The sequence below is a fragment of the Hemitrygon akajei genome, chromosome 24 (assembly GCF_048418815.1).
Source record: "Hemitrygon akajei chromosome 24, sHemAka1.3, whole genome shotgun sequence".
NCBI classification, from domain to species: Eukaryota; Metazoa; Chordata; class Chondrichthyes; order Myliobatiformes; family Dasyatidae; genus Hemitrygon; species Hemitrygon akajei.
In genome coordinates this window covers 15342408-15361571 of record NC_133147.1, presented here as the reverse complement: position 1 = coordinate 15361571, position 19164 = coordinate 15342408, and the positions used below count along the sequence as shown (strand labels likewise).

General features: G+C 44.0%; 1 protein-coding gene and 1 non-coding gene across 2 annotated transcripts; one reads left to right on the top strand and one right to left on the bottom strand.

Moving 5' to 3' along the window:
* Window positions 1-232: 232 nt before the first annotated feature.
* On the top strand, window positions 233-304 carry trnaw-cca (transfer RNA tryptophan (anticodon CCA)). Its single transcript has one exon. It is a non-coding gene; the product is annotated as a tRNA-Trp (tRNA).
* Window positions 305-10074: 9770 nt separating this feature from the next.
* atp5if1b (ATP synthase inhibitory factor subunit 1b) lies at window positions 10075-16143 on the bottom strand. The gene is made up of 3 exons (XM_073028386.1): window positions 15956-16143; window positions 15557-15669; window positions 10075-10367 (listed from the first exon to the last, which is right to left on the bottom strand). The coding sequence occupies exons 1-3, from the start codon at window positions 16025-16027 to the stop codon at window positions 10214-10216; spliced, it is 339 nt and encodes a 112-aa protein (XP_072884487.1). The 5' UTR covers window positions 16028-16143; the 3' UTR covers window positions 10075-10213.
* Window positions 16144-19164: the final 3021 nt, after the last annotated feature.

The following is a 19164-nucleotide window of genomic DNA, read 5'->3' as shown; positions in this document are numbered from 1 at the left end:
GCCACCCCCGCCGCGGACGGAGGCCCCGCCTCCCGATGGCGTTCCTCCACAGCACACGGAGCTCGCCTCTTGTCCCGCCTCCCACGACGTCACCATTCAAGTGACGTCACACACAGTTGATTGACACAGTCGGTACGCCCCCATTGCTCTGCGGAAGAGCAACCTGGGCCAATGCAACATTACAACATAGCGGCCGTCAGCTGATTAACCCAGCTACAGGAACTAGAAGCAGGACCTCGTGGCGCAACGGTAGCGCGTCTGACTCCAGATCAGAAGGCTGCGTGTTCAAATCACGTCGGGGTCAAACCTTTTTAGAGCAAACTCCACTCATTTCCCTGTCACCCGCAGAGATCATTTTGCATTGCGATCCACAACAACTTGAGGTGGTTCCACCCGTAGAGATACCGCGGCCTGACTTTATTTTAATCAGCATCTGCGCTAACTCTCCGTGGTTGATCTCTGACAAGGATGTTAGATAGCTACACTCACTCGCCCCATCGTTGAGATGTTCCCACAACCAATGATCTCCCTTTAAGGACTCTTTATCTCATGTTCTTGTGATTTGTTGCGATTTATTTATATTTGCATTTGCACAGTTTGTTGTCACGCTGATTGATCCTGTTGGCTGTTACTGTTCTATAGATTTGCTGAGTATGCCTGCAAGAAAATGATCTTCGGGGTTGCATAACCACAGCCCTGACGATTCCTGCCGCACTCAGTCACCCTGTGATTTCTGTCCCAGACGCCGATGTCAGGCTGTCTTTCAAGATGGTGAATCCTTGCAAGGCGGCAGGCCCCGATGGAGCGCCTGGTAAGGCTCAGAGAACTTGTGCCGACTAGCGGGGGGTATTCAAGCACATTTTCAACCTCTCACTGCCACATTCCCACCTGCTTCAAAAAGAGAACTGCAATACCAGTGCCCAAGAAGACTACTGTGAGGTGCCTTAATGACTTTTGTCCGGTAGCACTCACATCTACCCTGATGAAAGTGCTTTGAGAGGTTAGTCATGGCTAGAATTAACTCCTGCCTAAGCAAAGACCTGCACTCACTCCAATTTGCCTGTCACAGACACAATCTCAATGGCTCTTAAATCACCAGGACAAATCAAACACATCTGTCATTGACTATAGCTTAGCATTTAGATAGATAGATAGATACTTTATTCATCCCCATGGGGAAATTCAACTTTTTTCCAATATCCCATACACTTGTTGTAGCAAAACTAATTACATACAATACTTAACTCAGTAAAAAATATGATATGCATCTAGATCTCTATCTCAAAAAGCATTAATAATAGCTTTTAAAAAGTTCTTAAGTCCTGGCGGTTGAATTGTAAAGCCTAATGGCATTGGGGAGTATTGACCTCTTCATCCTGTCTGAGGAGCATTGCATCGATAGTAACCTGTCGCTGAAACTGCTTCTCTGTCTCTGGATGGTGCTATGTAGAGGATGTTTAACACCATTATTCCCACAATCCTGCCTGATAAGCTACAGAACCCGAGTCTCTGTACCTTCCTCTGCAACTGGATCCTCGACTTCCTAACCAAAGGCCATAATCTGTGCAGTCTGGTAATAATATCTCCTCACTGACAATTAACACTGGTGCACATCAGGGGTGTGTGCTTATCCCACTGCTCTACTTTCTCTACACCCATGATTGTGTGGCTAGGCATAGTTCAAATACTATCTATAAATTTGCTGATGATACAACCATTGTTGGTAGAATCTCAGATGGTGACGAAAGGGCGTACGCAGGCGAGATATGCCAGCTAGTTGAGTGGTGTCACAGCAACAACCTTGCATTCAATGTCAATAAAATGAAGAGCTGTTGGTGGACGTCAGGAAGGGTAGAACAAGGGAACACAAACCTATCCTCATAGAGGGATCAGAAGTGGAGAGAGTGAGCAGTTTCAAGTTCCTGGGTGTCAAGATCTCTGAGGATCTAACCTGGTCCCAACATATCGACACAGTTATAAAGAAGGCAAGGCAGCAACTATATTTCATTGGGAGTTTGAGGAGATTTGGTTGGTCACCTAAAACACTTGAAGAAAATCTCTACAGATGCACCGTGGAGAGCATTCCGACAGGCTGCATCAGTATGGGGGAGGGGGGGCTACTGCACAGGATTGAAAGAAGCTACAGAAAGTGTAAAATTAGTCAGCTGTATCTTGGGTACTAGCCTCTGTAGTATCTAACACATCATCGAGGAGTGCTGACTCAGAAAGGTGGCGTCCATCATTAAGGACCCCCATCACCCTGGACATGCCCTCTTCTCATCAGTAGGATGAAGGCACACACTCAACAATTCAGGAACAGCTTCTTCCCCTCTAAATGGACATTCAACCCATGAAGACTACCTCACTTTTTAAAATATTTCTGTTTTGGCACTATTTTTAATTTAATTATTTAACGTAAATGTCTGTACTTACAGTAATTGATTCACTTCTTTATTTTTTCTCTTTCTATGTTGTGTCTTTCTGTCTTTCTTATTGTCTTTCTGTATTGTGTTGTACTGCTGCCACTAAGTTAACAAATTTCTCGACATATGCCGGTGATATTAAACCTGATTCTGGTGACATATACGTACTTTAAAAGCAAACTCTACTTTTACCTTGCAAAGGGTCTTCAAGAACAAGTGGGCAATTAGTGAGTGGACGAGAGAGCGTGACAGATGCAGTGCATTTATGGAAAGATAGTAAGATCATCCACGTTACCACATAAAATAGATATGTTTATTTTAACTGGAGGGAGATATCTGAATTAGCTAAAGACCTGGTTGCCCTTGGTAACATGTTACCTAAGGTTAAAATGCAGGTGCAGCATAGGAATTGGGAAGGCAAATGTTATATTGTAGCGGTGTGCTACACGCAGCGCTAAAATAACGACACGGAGTCGGTAAACTGCAGTCAAAGAATAAGTTTATTTCAACTTCACAGTCTTGTTTTAAAGCCTGTCTCCCCCACCGGATACCTCGAGAGGCACGTACTGAAACCCCCTCAGGCTTTCTTCCTTTGTGCCTGCACTCTGGCTAATTGTCAGCCGGTTTGGGTGTGCTAGTAATTGGGTCGCCACAATATCAGCCTTTATTATGGCAGGGTTTGAGCTGTTTTACTCCTGTAAATTCTTTCGAAACAAAACATTGGAGTAAATGAATTGAATTGACTTTATTTCTTACATCCTTCACATGCATGAGGTAAAAGTCTTTACGTTACGTCTCAATCTAAATGTGCAATGTGCAATCATAGTAATTTATAATAAATAGAACTGTCAACGTAACGTAGAAATACACTCAAGTCAGCGCGAGTCCATCAATCTGATGGCCTGGTGGAAGAAGCTGTCCTGGAGCCTGTTGGTCCTGGCTTTTATGCTGCGGTACCATTTCCCGGATGGTAGCAGCTAGAATAGATTGTGGTTGGGGTGACTCAGGTCCCCAATGAACCCTCGGGCCCTTTTTACACATCTGTCCTTGTAAATGTCCTAAATCGTGGGAAGTTCACAACTACAGATGCGCAGGGCTGTCCTCACCACCAGTAATTCTTCATATAATTCACTATACCTTTCTCGAGGAACCATGTTTTCTCACTCTTTATTGCATTTGCATTTAAATTACCAAGGTTGAAGTAAATTCAGGCAGATGCAACCTAAAAAAAAACTTGTTGAATACACACCTGTTACGTTTTGTTACTTCAAAATGTTAAACTAATGCCAAGGAGTCCAAACTGTGAGACTAACCTTGTACTTACTTTAAGCAAGGTATATCAGATAGTAGCAGTTCACATATTTGTACATGTAACCCGCAGTGACTTATTTAAATAAACAAGAATGCTCAATTAACAACATATTTATAAGATTACTCAAATATTGGTTGGCATCTGTCTGTCTTGAAGGACAATGAGTGATGATAATCATCACAAGTAGGGTTCATGGTGTGAATGATCTGCTCATATCCATGAAATTCCCCCCATCTTGCCACCATCATCAGCACTTACCCCCCAATCATGAGCAACTCAGATGATGCCAAGGACAAGTTCCATAAACAGCTGCACTCAGTTATTGCCCCTGTTCCCAAAGCGAACAAGCTTATCATCCTCGGTGACTTCAACGCAAGGAAAGCCTCTGACAGCACCTCCTGGGATGGGGCCATTGGGAAATATGATATTGGCCGCTGCAAAAGCCTTCTTCTATTCCAGCTGCAGGGCCAAACATGAACTGTTGACCACCATCATGGTCGTCCGCCTTCCCACCCGTAACAGAACTTAGTGGATGCATCCCTGCTCTAAGCACTGGCACCTGATTGACTACGTCATCGTCGGGAAGAGAGGATGTTAGGCTGACAAAATCTATGTGCCGTGCTGAGTGCTGGACAGACCACCGTCCCGTCGTTTCTAAACCGAACGTCCACATCCAGCGCAGGTGACACCCACGAGGGAAGAAAGCCGCGGGGCATCGGAACATCTCCAAGCTGAAAAGCAGCGACACAAAGCGGTCTTTCGACAACACTCCGGCACTCCGCCTAGACGCCACCCCTGTGGACAATCAGAATGTGGAAAGTGTTTGGTCAACCCTTCGAGAGCTGATCTACAACCCTGATGCAGAGATTCTGGGGCCTGCTACCAGAAAGAAAGGACTCATTTGACGAAAACTACGTCAGCATCAAACAACTGCTGGATGATAAAAATCACCTCCACAAAGCTTTCCTCACTGACCCTAAGTCCATCTCAAAGAAGGATGCCTTTCAATCACATACAAAGGACCATGCCACACAAGCTACTCCAGATGCAGGATTCCTGGCTGAGCAGTAAAGCTGACAAGCTCCAGGCCTATGCAGATAGGTATGATTTAAAGAACTTCTACACTGCGCGAAAGAGAGTCTTTGGCCCCACATCATAAGGATCTTCCCCTTTCCTTAGTGCTGATAGGAAGCCACTGACCACAGATAAAGAGAAAATTCTTCATAGGTGGGCTGAGCACTTTAACCGTGTCCTGAACCGTCCTTTGACGAAGCCATTGATCACCTGCCCTAAGTACTGGTCAAGGAAGCACTGGATGTTCCACCCAACCAGAAAGCGATATATCTACCGTCTGGGTAGCCTCCAGCCTGATGGTATGAACATTGAATTCTCCAATTTCTGGTAATTCCCTCCCCCTTCCCCTTCCCCTATCCCAGGTCCCTCTCTGTCTCTCTCCCCTTTCAACTTTCTGCTTCTTTATCTCTACAGCTCTTTCATGCTTATCCCCTTCCCCCTTTATCTTTCCTCTGATTGGTTTTCCACCTGGCGCCTCTAGGCCCTACCCCCTCCCCTATCTCTATTACTGGGCTTCGGCCCTCTCTTCCCCCCCATTCCTGATGAAGGGTCTCGGCCCAAAACGTTGGCTACTCTTTTCTCACGGATGCTGCCTGACCCGCTGAGTTCTTCCAGCGTCGTGTACGTAAGCAGCTGTCAAACTGCAAAGCACCTGGGTCAGATGCGATACCAGCTGAGGCCCACGAGGAAGGTGGTTCAGTGCCAACAGAAAAGCTCCATCAGCTCTTCCAACTCCAGTGGCGACACGAGATGATTCCACAGGAATTTAAAGACGTCATCCACTTGTATAAGCGAAAGGGAAACTGACAGTCCCGCGACAATTATGAGCGAATATCCTTGTGGACTATCACAGGCAAGGTCTTTGCTGGGCTTCCTCTGAACTCTCTCACATCACACTTTGACTGGGGACTCCTACCAGAGAGCCAGTGTGGATTCTGGAAAGAGTGCGGAACTATCAACCTGGTGTTAGTTCAAGAGAAATGTCAGGAGCAAATCTTCTGGTTCCTTGGCTCATTTTGAACAGAGCATTTGACTTACACTGATCCATCACTAGGACTAGGCAACATCTCTTTTCAAAGTCCATTGTCTTACACCACACATGGGTTTCAGCAGATAAGAAAACTTCTGCCACAAATTCTTCTAGCATGAAGTCCTTTGCCATTTAAATTAGGTTGGCCAAGTGGTTAAGGCATTGGTCTAGTGATCTGAAGGTCGCTAGTTCGAGCCTCAGCTAAGGCAGCATGATGTGTCCTTGAGCAAGTCACCTAACCACACATTGCTCTGGGATGACACCGGCGCCAAGCTGTATCAGCCCTTGCCCTTCCCTTGGACAACATCGGTGGCGTGAAGAGGGGAGACTTGCAGCAACTGCCAGTCTTCCATACAACCTTGCTCAGGCCTCAGTTAACATCGAAATTGAAGAAGAAGAAGGTGCAGAAGTAGGCTACTTGAATTCTTGAGTTTGCTCTGTCATTCAAGATTACGGATCTAATTCATCTAATATGGTGGTGCGTGCAAACATTTTGTCTACTTGTGGCCCTTTGAGTCTTTAAACCCCACCCAATAAAAAGATACCCATTGAAAATTAAAAAGACACCTAAAAAAACAGCTAATGATTGTTTTGAAAACTCAGAGCAGAGAGATGTTTTCATGGGAAACATGAAAATGATTCCAGGTTTGAACAGCTTGTCACATGAAGAGTGTTTGATGGCTCTGCGTCTGCATTCACTAGAATTCAGGTGAATGGTTGCAGAATTGAAACCTATTGAATATTAAAAGGCCTCGATAGAATGAATGTGGAGAGGATTCTTCCTATGTCAAGGACCAGAGGACACAGCCTCAGAGTAGAGTGGTTTTAAAACGGAGATGAGGATGAATTTCTTTAGCCAGAGACCAGTGAATCTGTTGCCACAGGTGGCTGTGGAAGCCGAGTCTTTACATATATTTAAGGCAGAGGTTGATAGATTCTTGATTGGTCAGGGCTTGAGAGGAAGAATAGATCAGCCATGATGAAATGGCAGAGCAGAATTGATGGGCCAAATGGCCTAATTCTGCTCCTATATCTTATGGGAAACATCTCACAATGGCTTGATACCAGTAGGGGTTCGCAGCCCTTTTTTATGCCATGGACCCATATCATTAAGGAGGGGTTCATGGACCCCAGGTTGGGAACCCCTGATAGTTGCAAGAACATGGGACGCTGAATGATATGTTTTGAAATTTTGACAGACCTGGTGTACACATCAGTATTTGGATAATAAGTGGTTACAATGACACTTCTATTTAGAAATATTATTTTTCAATTCTCTTAAAAAGCTTAATATTAATAAATTTTGAACAGATTTTCATGTGCTTCATTTATTACAATCTCATTAGTAATTTACTAATTAATGATATTCTCTACTCAAAATGAGTTTCTCCACTCCACTCCTGAGCAGCTGCATCACTGCCTGGTTTGGAAATTGCACCATCTCGGATCACAAGACCCTGCAGCGGATAGTGAGGTCAGCTGAGAAGATCATCGGGGTCTCTCTTCCCACCATCACGGACATTTACACTACATGCTGCATCCGCAAAGGAAACAGCATTATTAAGGACCCCACGCACCCCTCATACAATCTCTTCTCCCTCCTGCCGTCTGGGAAAAGGCTCCGAAGCATTCGGGCTCTCACGGCCAGACTAAGTAACAGTTTCTTCCCCCAAGCTATCAGACTCCTCGATACCCGAAGCCTGGACTGACACCTTGCCCTACTGTCCTGTTTATTATTGATTGTAATGCCTGCACTGTTTTTGTGCACTTTATGTAGTCCTGTAGTCTAGTGTAGCTTTCTCTGTGTTGTTTTTTTATTACGTAGTTCAGTCTAGTTTTTGTACTGTGTCATGTAACACTATGGTCCTGAAAAACGTTGTCTCATTTTTACTATGTACTGTACCAGCAATTATGGTCAAAATGACAATAAAAGTGACTTGACTTGACTTGAAATGATCATGGTTCATGGTGTTTTTAAAAGCTATCATCAACTTGGGCACATGTTCTTCACCTGTTCTCGATATTTATTGTTTATTTATTATTATTTTCCTTTCTGTATTTGCAGTTTGTCTTTTGCACACTGTTTTGGATCAAAACCTGACCACGGTGCTGGGAAGTATATAGTCATGCGCCTTGGTAGAAGAAATGTAAGTGTAGACTACTTTCTAAACAGAGAGAAAATGCAAAAATCTGAGTTGCAAAGGGACTTGGGAATACGCGAGCAGGATTCCTGATTCCTTTGCAGATTGGGCCGGTGGTGAGGAAGGCAAATACGATGTTAGCATTCATTTCAAGAGGGCTGGAATATAAAGGGATGTAATGTTGAGGCTTCGTAAGGCACTGGTGAGACCTCGCTTGGGGTATTGTGAGCAGCTTTGAACTATCTAAGAAAGGATGTGCTGACATTGGAGAGGGTTCAAAGGAGGTTCACGAAAATGATTCAGGGATTGAAAGGCTCATCATTTGAGGCGTTTGCTGGATCTGGACTCACATAAATTGGGAAGAATGAAGGGGGATCTCATTGAAACCTACTAAATATTGAAAGGCCTGGATAAAGTGGATGTAGAGAGGATGTTTTGAATGGTGGGGAGTCCAAGACCAGAGGACTTGGCCTCAGAATAGAGGGACATCCATTTAAAAAGATGAAGAGGAATTTCTTCAGAGAGTGGCAAATCTGTGGAAATTATTGCCATAGGTGGCTGTGGGTCATTGGGTATATTGAAGGCAGTGGTTGATATTCTTGATTAGTCAGGGCGTGAAGGGACACAAGAAGGAGATTGGGGCTGGGAGGGAAATGGATCAGCTGTGATGAAATGGAGGAGCAGACCCAATGGGCCAAATGGCCTAATTCTGCTCCTATAACTTATGGTCTTATCACTGGGTCAAAATTTGCCCTTTCCTTAAATCAGTGCACGTGGAGCTTCAACACGAGGCTCCATTGGTGTCCTTACCAACATGTCCACAGTCTATCAAGTCTCAGGAGTAAATCCTGCAAAACTACCAACACTATAATTGTAATTAACTAATTTAATTAAACCTGAACAGTCATTCACCAATTAACACCACACAGTACATTTCCAATATTGCTCTCCCTCTCTCGAAGGTGAGATAGAGTTTGGTCAATTCTCAAGTCGGAGAAACTCTCACTAAAAGCAACACTGCGGTCTGTAACATCGAAACAGAGAGCCGTTTGTCTCCCCTCTCGCTGTGGAAGGGGTGATACGTCACTCTCAAGACATGTCAAAGTGCTGGGTTATGGACTGTAGCTTTTGATGGACCTCGACCAGTCTCTTCGGGGGCTTTGCTATTGGCTGTATGAGGGGTGGTGCTTCCTGCTGGAGCAAGCTGGGGGTGAGAGTTAATGCTTTGCTGCTTGTGTGTGGGGGGGGGGGGGCTTTTGGGCTTTTGAGTTCTAACAGTCTTCGCTCATTCATTCTTTAGTATTTTCTTCTGTTTTGTGGACATCTGTGCAAGAGTTTCAGGTTGCAAACTACATACATGCTCTGATATTAATGGAACCACTGAACCATGTGAAAAACCATACATCCGCTTACCTTTAGGTATAGTTGTTTATAACTGTAACAGCACCGTACACAGATGGAGTTGATTGTCTTTTAACAGCAAAGGCCATACCCATTGTCACATGGACTAAGCAGCCATTAATTCCGTAAGTACTAATAATGATCCATACCAGAGGGTATGAGAGAGGGTAGACCATGGTGCCTTCCCCACAGGTGAGTAACAATTTTTACTAGTGAAACCTGGTATATGAGAAAAGATCCCCTTGAATAAAGATTTAAGGGGATCTTGAATGGAAAATGGAAAACTGCAGATGGGTCTTTTTCCCCAACCAGAACCTGCTTGAGGCCAAAATAAATTTGCAGACAGAAAAGAGGAAATGCGATTGTTACTGCATGCAAATCATGTTCAACAAATCAAACATACATCCCCATCCCACCACTGCCTGGAAGCAGCTTGCACATTTTCTCCGTGACCGCATGGGTCTCCTTCCACAGTCTAAAGATGTACCGTTTGGTAGGTTAATTGGTCATTGTAAATTGTCCTGTGAGTAGGCTCAGATAAATCGGTTTGGGGGGGGGGGGAGAAAATCGCTGGGCCGCATGGCTCAAAGGACCAGAGGGGCATATTCTGTATCTCAAAAAATAATTTATGAATTTGCAGTGATCAAGGCTTTTGAATTTATATACAGGGGGAAAAAAATCAGCAAGCTCGTGTTCTTTACATGCCCAAAGTACAATTTATTCAGATGGCATCTTTATTGATGTATTTGGTACAACCAAACATGATTACATAAAGATTAATTGACCCCCCCCCCATGACTGATATATGAATAACCAAACAATATTAGAATATCTAGTCATCTATGTCATTATTAACCCTCAGTTTCTTGATCTTGCTCTTGTGACGTTTAACCTCTTCCTGCAAGCGCTGGATCTCTCGTTCGTGGTGTTGAATCTCCTCCAGATGATGCTTCCTCAGAGTTTCAATTTGCTCTCTTTCCTTTTCCCTGAAAAATAACAGGAAGGATGTTAATAAGGTTGAAAGAGTGCAGAGAAGGTTTACAAGGATGTTTCTGGGACTTGAGAAACTGCGTACAGAGAAAGGTTGAATAGGTTAGGACTTTATTCCCTGGAGCGTAGAAGAATGAGGGGAGATTTGATAGAGGTGCATAAAATTATGATGGGTATAGATAGAGTGAATGCAAGCAGGCTTATTCCACTGAGGCCAGGGGAGAAAAAACCAGAGGTCATGGGTTAAGGGTGAAAAGTTTAAAGGGAACATGGGAGGGGGGGGGGCTTCTTCACGCAGAGAGTGGTGGGAGTGTGGAATGAGCTGCCAGATGAAGTGGTGAATGTGGGCTCACTTTTGACATTTAAGAAAAACTTGGACAGGTACGTGGATGAGAGGGGTTTGGAGGGATAAGGCCCAGGTGCAGGTCAGTGGGTCTAGGCAGAAAATTGGTTCAGTACAGCCAAGAAGGGCCAAAATGCCTGTTTCTGTGCTGTAATGTTCTATGGTTCTATTAAGTCAGCCTTGGTCACGTGAGGACGTCCTCAACACCGAAACGGAGATCATCATAAAACCAATCTGCTCAACTGATTTCACATACATATTGCCTATTGTTTCAGATTTTATACCAAATCCGTAGGAAAGTTGATCTACACAGGGCTAACAAGGAGAATGGTAGGGCACTGAGGAGTGCTGCAGAACAAAATCTGGAAACTCAGGTCCATAATTCATTGAAAGTGGTGTCACAGGTAGATAGGGTCAGAAATAAACCTCTTGCCACATTTGCCTTCATAAATCCAGTCAAGCTTATTGTCATTTAAGTATATACATTTATAACATATATAATCATATCAATGTATTGAATACAGGTACATTGAAAACAAGTCACGGTTTATCGTCTTTTCGACCACAACTGCTGGTACAGTACACAGAAAAAACGAGACAACATTTTTTAGGACCATGGTGTTGCATGAAACAATACAAAAGCTAGACTAAAGTACATAAAAAACAGAGAAAAAAAACTACACTAGACTACAGACCTATCCAGGACTGCATAAAGTGCACAAAACAGTGCAGGCATTACAATAAATAATAAACAAGACAATAGGCACAGTAGAGGGCAGTAAGTTGGTGTCAGTTCAGACTCTGGGTATTGAGGAGTCCGATGGTTTGGGGGAAGAAACTGTTACAGTCTGGTCGTGAGAGCCCGAATCTTCGGTGCCTTTTCCCAGACGGCAGGAGGGAGAAGAGATTGTATGAGGGGTGTGTGGGGTCCTTCAAAATGCTGTTTGCTTTGCAGATGCAACGTGTAGTGTAAATGTCCGTAATGGCAGGAAGAGAGACCCCGATCTTCTCAGCTGACCTCACTATCCGCTGCAGGGTCTCGCGATCTGAGATGGTGCAATTTCCGAACCAGGCAGTGATGCAGCTGCTCAGGATACTCTCAATACAACCCCTGTAGAATGTGATGAGGATGACTGAAGTTGTACAAGACATTGCTGAGGCCTAATTTGGAGTATTGGTGCAGTTTTGATCACCTACCTACAGGAAAGATGTCAGTAAGGCTGAATGAGTACAGAGAAAATCTAAAATGATGTTGCTGTGTCTGGAGGACTTGAATTATATGGAAAGATTGAATCAGTTAAGACCATATTCCTTAGGTATTTCATTTTAGCAGATTTCTGCAAAAGCAGTGTGCTCTGCTGGTAGAATGTTTTGGCTTCGGCTAAAGATAAGGAGCCCTGCTGTTCAACTTAGGAATGTTGTGTCAGCCAGTCAGGATGGTGGGATCTGGAGAAAATTCTAGAGAACGGCACAGAGAAAGTTTTGTGATGGACAGTAGTGCGTGCGGATAAATGGCTCCAAAGAGGAAGGGCAATACAAAAGACAGATGGATTTCAAGAGGAGTTTGAAAATGTGGTGGGGGCTTTCTAGCAGACCATGAGTGCAGTGCACAAAAAATATACCCATCCTAATGCCCATCCATTTTCTTTTTCCCAATACCGGTTCGATATTAGCTGAAATTAGTAAATACACTTTCTTTATAATCCAATGCGGTATACAATCTGTTATTTCTTGCCAACTGATGTGTGTGTATGGGCAGTATTTACACAGCATGTTCAAATTGAGATTTCTTTAATTGGATCATGAAGTTCCTGTTTGGTTGAACCCGAATTCTTACCCACCCGAGATATATATAGTTTATAAACGGAGGTCTTCTCATCACTGAGTCACATGGCTGTTAGCAGAGGATCCAGCAAGCCAAGTTTGCAAACAAGCTCAGTGAGGGGGGTTACAGAGGTGTTCAAAATTATGAGGGGTAATTTTTACACTGGGGTTGAATAGGACTACAACTAGAGGTCATGGGTTAAGGGTGAAAGGTTTAAGGGGAACATGACGGGAAACTTCTTCCTCAAAGGGTGGTGGGAGTGTGGAATGAGCTGACAGCTTGCACCTGAGATTGAGAAGTTTGGATAAATGCATGGATAACAGGGGTAAGGAGGACTATGGCCCTGGTGCAGTTCGATGAGAAAAGGCATGGACAAAACGGGCTGAAGGACCTGTTTTGTGCTGTATTTTTCTACGTCTATCATCGCTAAACTGACAGTACATCAGCAATATTACTCAAATTGTTTAACACCGAGGCCAAAATTACCCACAGGGAAGTAGATAAAATTAGTGAGGAACATACTTATTGCATAAATTGAGAATAAATAAGTACATTTATGATATTACAGAATGCAAATACATCTTGGTTTCAGTACAAGGGTGGGATAGCATGGTAAATGCTCAGAACAAGGAAAGGGCACCAAGAATTTAAGAACAAGATCATAAGACACGGGGGCAGAATTAGGCCATTTGGCCCATTGAGTCCCTCTACCATTCAACCATGACTGATTTATTTTCCGTCTCAACTCTATTCTCCTACAAGCTTTGTCACCCTTACCTGTCAACCTCCACTTTAAATATACCCAATGACCTGGCCTCCACAGCTGTCTGGGGCAATGAATTCCACAGATTCATCTCTCTGGCTAAAGGAGTTCCTCCTCACACATGTTCCAAAGGGACGTCCTCTGGGCCTAGACTCTCAATATTGCAAACATGACATCACCTATCTGTTAGATAGATTTCAATGAGATCCTCCTCACCCTTGCCCTATTGTCCTGATTATTATTTACTGTAATGCCTGCATTGTTTTTGTACACTTTACGCAGTCCTGTGTAGGTCTGTAGTCTAGTGTAGCTTTCTGTGGTTTTTTTTTAAAAACGTAATTCAGTCTAGTTTTTGTACTGTGTCATGTAACACCATGGTCCTGAAATACATTCTCATTTTTATTATGTACTGTACCAGCAGTTATGGTCAAAATGACAATAAGAGTGGCTTGACTTGATTCTCCTAAACCTTCCTCATACATTAACCCCATAATTCCTGGGATCAATCTTGTAACCTTCCTTTGTACCCTCTCCAAACCCAACACATCGTTTCTTAGATAAGGGGCCAACACTTGTGTTGAAATGTAGTCTGACCACTGCCTTAAAGTCTTAGCATTACATTCTTGTTTTTATTTTCCAGTCCTCTGGAAATGAATGCTGACATTGCATTTGCCTTCCTTACCACTGACACAACGAGTTAACCTTTAGGGAATCCTGCACTTTGACCATACACTTCCTGACACTGTGTTCCACCTGCCACTTCTCTACTCGTTCTTCAAACCTCTCCAAGTCCTTCTGCAGACTCCCTGCTTCCTCAGCTACCTGCCCCTCCACCTGTCTTTGTATCATCCACAAACACAAAGCCATAAATTCAGCCACCCAGATCAGGAATGCCCTGTTGGCAGCCCCAATAAGGTTAAATCCTGATTTTCAAAATTTTAAATGCGAGGAAAGCCAAGCTGGATGGGGTGCAGAGGAAGATTGACCAAGGACAACACTAGTAATCGCCCAAACCATTCAATGATAAGTGAGAATAGAGTTTTCCCTTTCTCAAAGTGCGGAATCTGTAATGAGTTTGTATGTCCTCCCCGTAACTGTGTGGGTTTCTTCCGGGTGCTCTGGTTTCCTCCCACAGTCCAAAGATGTACCTGTGGATAGGTGAATTGGTCACTGTAAGTTGCCCTGTGATTAGGATTAAACCAGGCAGCGTGGTTCAAAGGGCCAAAAGGGCATATTCTGCACTGTGTGCCAATAAGCAGAATTTAAAAAGCAAGTTAGAACAGCCAGGCTTACAACAATTTGTTTCACTGCACGAAATCACACCAGATCACCTACCTACTTTTAGGGAAAAACACATTTCAGAGTCCATTTTACCCCACAGATACCAGTATAATGAATGCAAAAACAAAACCACTTTGGACCATCAATATAAAAACCCATGCTCGATGACTCAAGAGACACCTTCTTCCCATCCACCAGATGTCCATGAACACTCTTTCATTTGGCACTATTTTATAATTTATAGCAATTTTATATTTTTGCACTGTGCACTTAAAGCCTCAGCATTACGTTCTTGCTTCGATATTCTAGTCCACTGGAAATGGATGCTGTCATTGCATTTGCTTCCTTTACCACCAACTCAACCTGCAAGTTAACCTTTCGGGAATCCTGCACATTTCAAGTCCAAGAACCTGAATCAGATTTAATATCACTGCCATATGTCATAAAGTTTGTTGTATTTGTGGCAGTAGGACAATGCAATAAACACATAACTAAAAAAATTGAATTACATCAAGAACATATATTGAATAGCTAAAATTACTGCAAAAATAAATGAGGTAGTGTTCATGGGTTCAATGTCCATTCAGAAATCGGATGGCAGAGGGGAAGAAGCTGTTCCTGAATCAATCACTGAGTGTGTGTCTTCAGGCTCCTGTACCTCCCTCCTGATGGTAGCAATGAGAACAAGGCACGTCCCAGGTGTAGGGGGTCCTTAATGATGGATGACAACAAAATTGACTCTACAGAATTAGTCAAGGATTATCACAAGCAATGTTTACGCCATTTAAGGACAACCAAATTACCTGCTGTGTAGCTTATAAATTTCAGGTAATTGCTTCTTTCAATTCAAGGGCTCCTAATTTGTTACTCGAATTAAAAACTTAACCATTAAATACTCAATTATACCATAACAGCCAGTCAGGAGGGCCCAAATATAGACAAGAGCCCCTGAACAAGATTGCAAAAGACTTACTTGAAATACTTCTCTTCCAAAGCAGCTTGTCTGGTACCGAAAGCACCTCCCGCTTCTCTAATGCTTCCTCCACCACCGCCACCCTTGCCGGCTCCTTTACCCAGTTCTCCCAGCTAAAAAACAACACAATTACACATTAATGAAACGCGTCCTCGCCCCTCTGAGTGCACTTTGATTTTTAAAATCACCTCCTCCCTCAAAAAACATTCCGCTGCCGCGGCACCTCCCTCCGTCCCACCCTTTCGGGCCGACCCTCCTGACCCATCCCCACCGCCCCTGCCGTCCTCTCACCCACGACCCTCGCCTTCACGCCGCTTTACCCTCTCCCACGCCAAGGCGCTCCTGGTGATTGCGTTACTACGAGGCAGCCGAGCCAGGCCCTGGGATCCCCCCGGTTACCTGGCTGCTGTCACCGTAGTTCCGCAGCTGCCGGCCCAGCGCCATCCGTCCCGATAGCAACAACCGCGCCATGACTGATGCCCTTGCAGCGTCCGAGTGTCGGGTCAGGTGACCGCCGGCGCACCAATCAGGACCGGACCGAGCGCGGTGCTTGCCGGAAGATTCTGTCTGGCCAGTCCAGGCCCCGCCCCTCCGACGGACCCTGTCAAGCCCCGCCCCTCTTTATTAAACCACGCCCCTTCGCCTGATATTCGAATTTAATCATAGTTCATTCCACCTTTTCTGGCTTCTCGATCAGCTGCAATATCCCCATGGATCTTCAGCAGAAGATTCCCAATCTTGGAATTGGATATGGTTTATTATTGTCACAATTACATACAACAGAGAAAAACTTGCCTTGCACCTTGTCCATACAGATCAATTCATTATTTATTGATTTATTATTATCCATAGATACCTGTATGCAAGTAACAGGCCCTGCTGGCCCTTTGAGCTGTGCCAGCCCGCAGCCCTGATTTAACCCTATCCTAATCACATGACAATTTATAATGACCAATCAAACTACTTACCACAGTGCAATGAGGTGGTACAAGGTAAGACAATAACATAATGCAGAAAATGTTGGAAGAACTCAGCAGAATGCAGAATAAAGTGCAGCAGGTACAGAGAAAGTGCAGTGCAGTTGGACAGCAAGGTGGCAAAATCTTAGCAAGGTAGATTGTGAGGTCAAAAGCCCACCTTACTGTGCTGGGGAACCATTCTGTAGTCATAACAGAGGGGTAGTAGCTGGCCTTGAGCCTGGTGGCACACCCTTATGGGGCTTTTGTACTTTCTGCCCAAAGGAAGAGGGGAGAAGAGAGAATATCTTGCACGGAGTCCATGGAGGGGAGGGTGGTTCCCATGTTATGCTGAACTGTGTCCACAACTCTCTGCGGGTTACTTGCGGTCTTGTGCAGAGCAGATGCCAAAAACATGCCGCGTTGCATCCGCAAAAATCTGTCTGGCTCTCTTTCCCATTTAAAGCTGTCCACACTTAAACAGGCCATCTTAATCGGGGTTTCAATCCCTGTACTCCCACGTGTGACGTTCAACGCAATGGGTTCTTCCAGCAGAGAGGTGATTGCTCCGGATTCCAGCATCTGCAATTTCTTGTATCCACATTAATCAAACTTTTGATCATCATAGACACAAAAGATTCTGCAGATGCCAGGCATCCAGAATAATGCACACAAGCTGCTAGAGGGACTCAGCAGGTCAGGCAGCATCTATATAGAGGAATAAAGAGGTGAGGTTTCAGGGCAAGACCCTTCAACTCAAATTTAATTGTCATTCAACCAGCTGTGAATACAGCCAAATGAGACAGCGTTATTCCGGGGCCAAGGTGCAAAATACAGCACCAACAGTCACATGCAGCACGAAGCACATGCAAGATAGCAAGCACCTAAAGATATCAGTAAGATGCAGCCATGTAAAAAAAAATAGTCCAGAATCGAGCCATGAATGCTGCAGGAATCTACAGTCGGCCACAATACAGCATGTCGTCTGCCGAGTGAACACTGGGGGGGGGGGGGGGCAGCACCGACTCCAGCCTGGATGCCACATGCCACTCCCAGCCCCTGGTGGAGCACACCGGATCTGACGCCTCTCTCCCAGCGGCTGTAAACAGGTGAGACCGTGGCTTGAGGCCCAGTCCTCTGCACGACTGAGGCCATGCAACTCCCCTGCCTTCTGCCCTTGCTCTCTGCCAATAAATCAGTGAATCAAACTTCCACATTCACAATGTCAAAAAGAGTCTTGAAATCACAGTTGAAGTGACCAAGATGGTCACTCTCTATTAGACTGTATGCAGGCAGCAGCACGAGGAGCATCTCCTTCAATTTCTCCACCAATGAGCAACTCGCTGATGGGGTAGTACTGTCTACCAGGATCTTGCAATCATAAAAAATGGTTTAAAATAGGACAATAGCACTGTTAGAGTGTTTGGGGGTGGGGGTGGGGGTTAGGACATATTGCAAATAACCTCAACCACCAACCTACAGATCTGAATATGGACTGTAGATTAAATTTAAAATGCAACTCTGAACAACAGATTCCTAAAAGCTGTGAATCACAGTTAATGGGAAGGCCAGACAATGCTGATTAAAATGTTGTTTGGTGTTCATAGTGTGTGGGTGCTAAGCAAGAGGTGTGTTGCCCTTAAGGCATTTATTTAACTTTATTAAATTTATGCTTTAAATAATTTGTAACTATTTCTAGTTAAAGTCAGAGGTTGAGAACGGTAAAATTCATTGTCTACGATATATCGCGGCATGTGATGACGTCACCCCTGGTTTTGCCGCGACTTGTGGGTAAGTTCCGGTTCGGAGAATGCACGTGTAGGACCAACGTGAAAAGCTCCATTTCTACCCATAAAGAAACATCATAGAAGGAACGCTGTAAGTTCATATGACAGTTTATGTGTCAAAGTAAAAATATTAACGCTGATTTTGTTAAAAGAAATGACGGTTGATGAGGTTTATTTTCTTATGGCATTGAAAGCATTGCTGGAAAGATTGTGTTGGAGTCTGCCTAAAGCTGTTGATGGCTTAAGCACATTCTGCCTGTATGTTGTACCTTAATGAGACTTTAATGTAATACAATTCTTTATAGTTTTATTTTTACAAATATTTATGATGCAAATGTGGTGTCAATAAGGGAATGCACACTGTATATGTTTTGTATTATTTTATCAACAGTTTTCACCGTACGTTAATGTGGAAGAGTGAACAGTAAACAGTTAATCTTACTGTGACTCTGTCTTCATTGGCTCTGGTTTAACTTGGTGTTTAGTCAGAGTTTCAACACACTGCACGAGAACACTACAAGAGCTGTGAAGGTTGTGTGTAGTTCAAAGGAAGCATTGTGGAAGCATTGTAAATATGGAATTGCCCTTTGATCTTTAGCATATAAAATGTCGTGTAGTATTGGGTCAGGCAGACCTTCTTCCTCTGAAAGGGTCTCCATCTGATGCCTCCTGTATCTCATTTTGTTGCATAAAGAGACTGCTTCATAGCTACCAGTACTTCTCTCCAGTGACTTTGTTCACATGAGAACCACACTTGTTATTGATCCCGTAAAAGCCACTGCAATATGACGCATTGCCATCTTACCTGATAAAGGGTCTTGGCCTCTTTATTTCTCTCCAGAGATATTTTGGATCATAAGCTTTG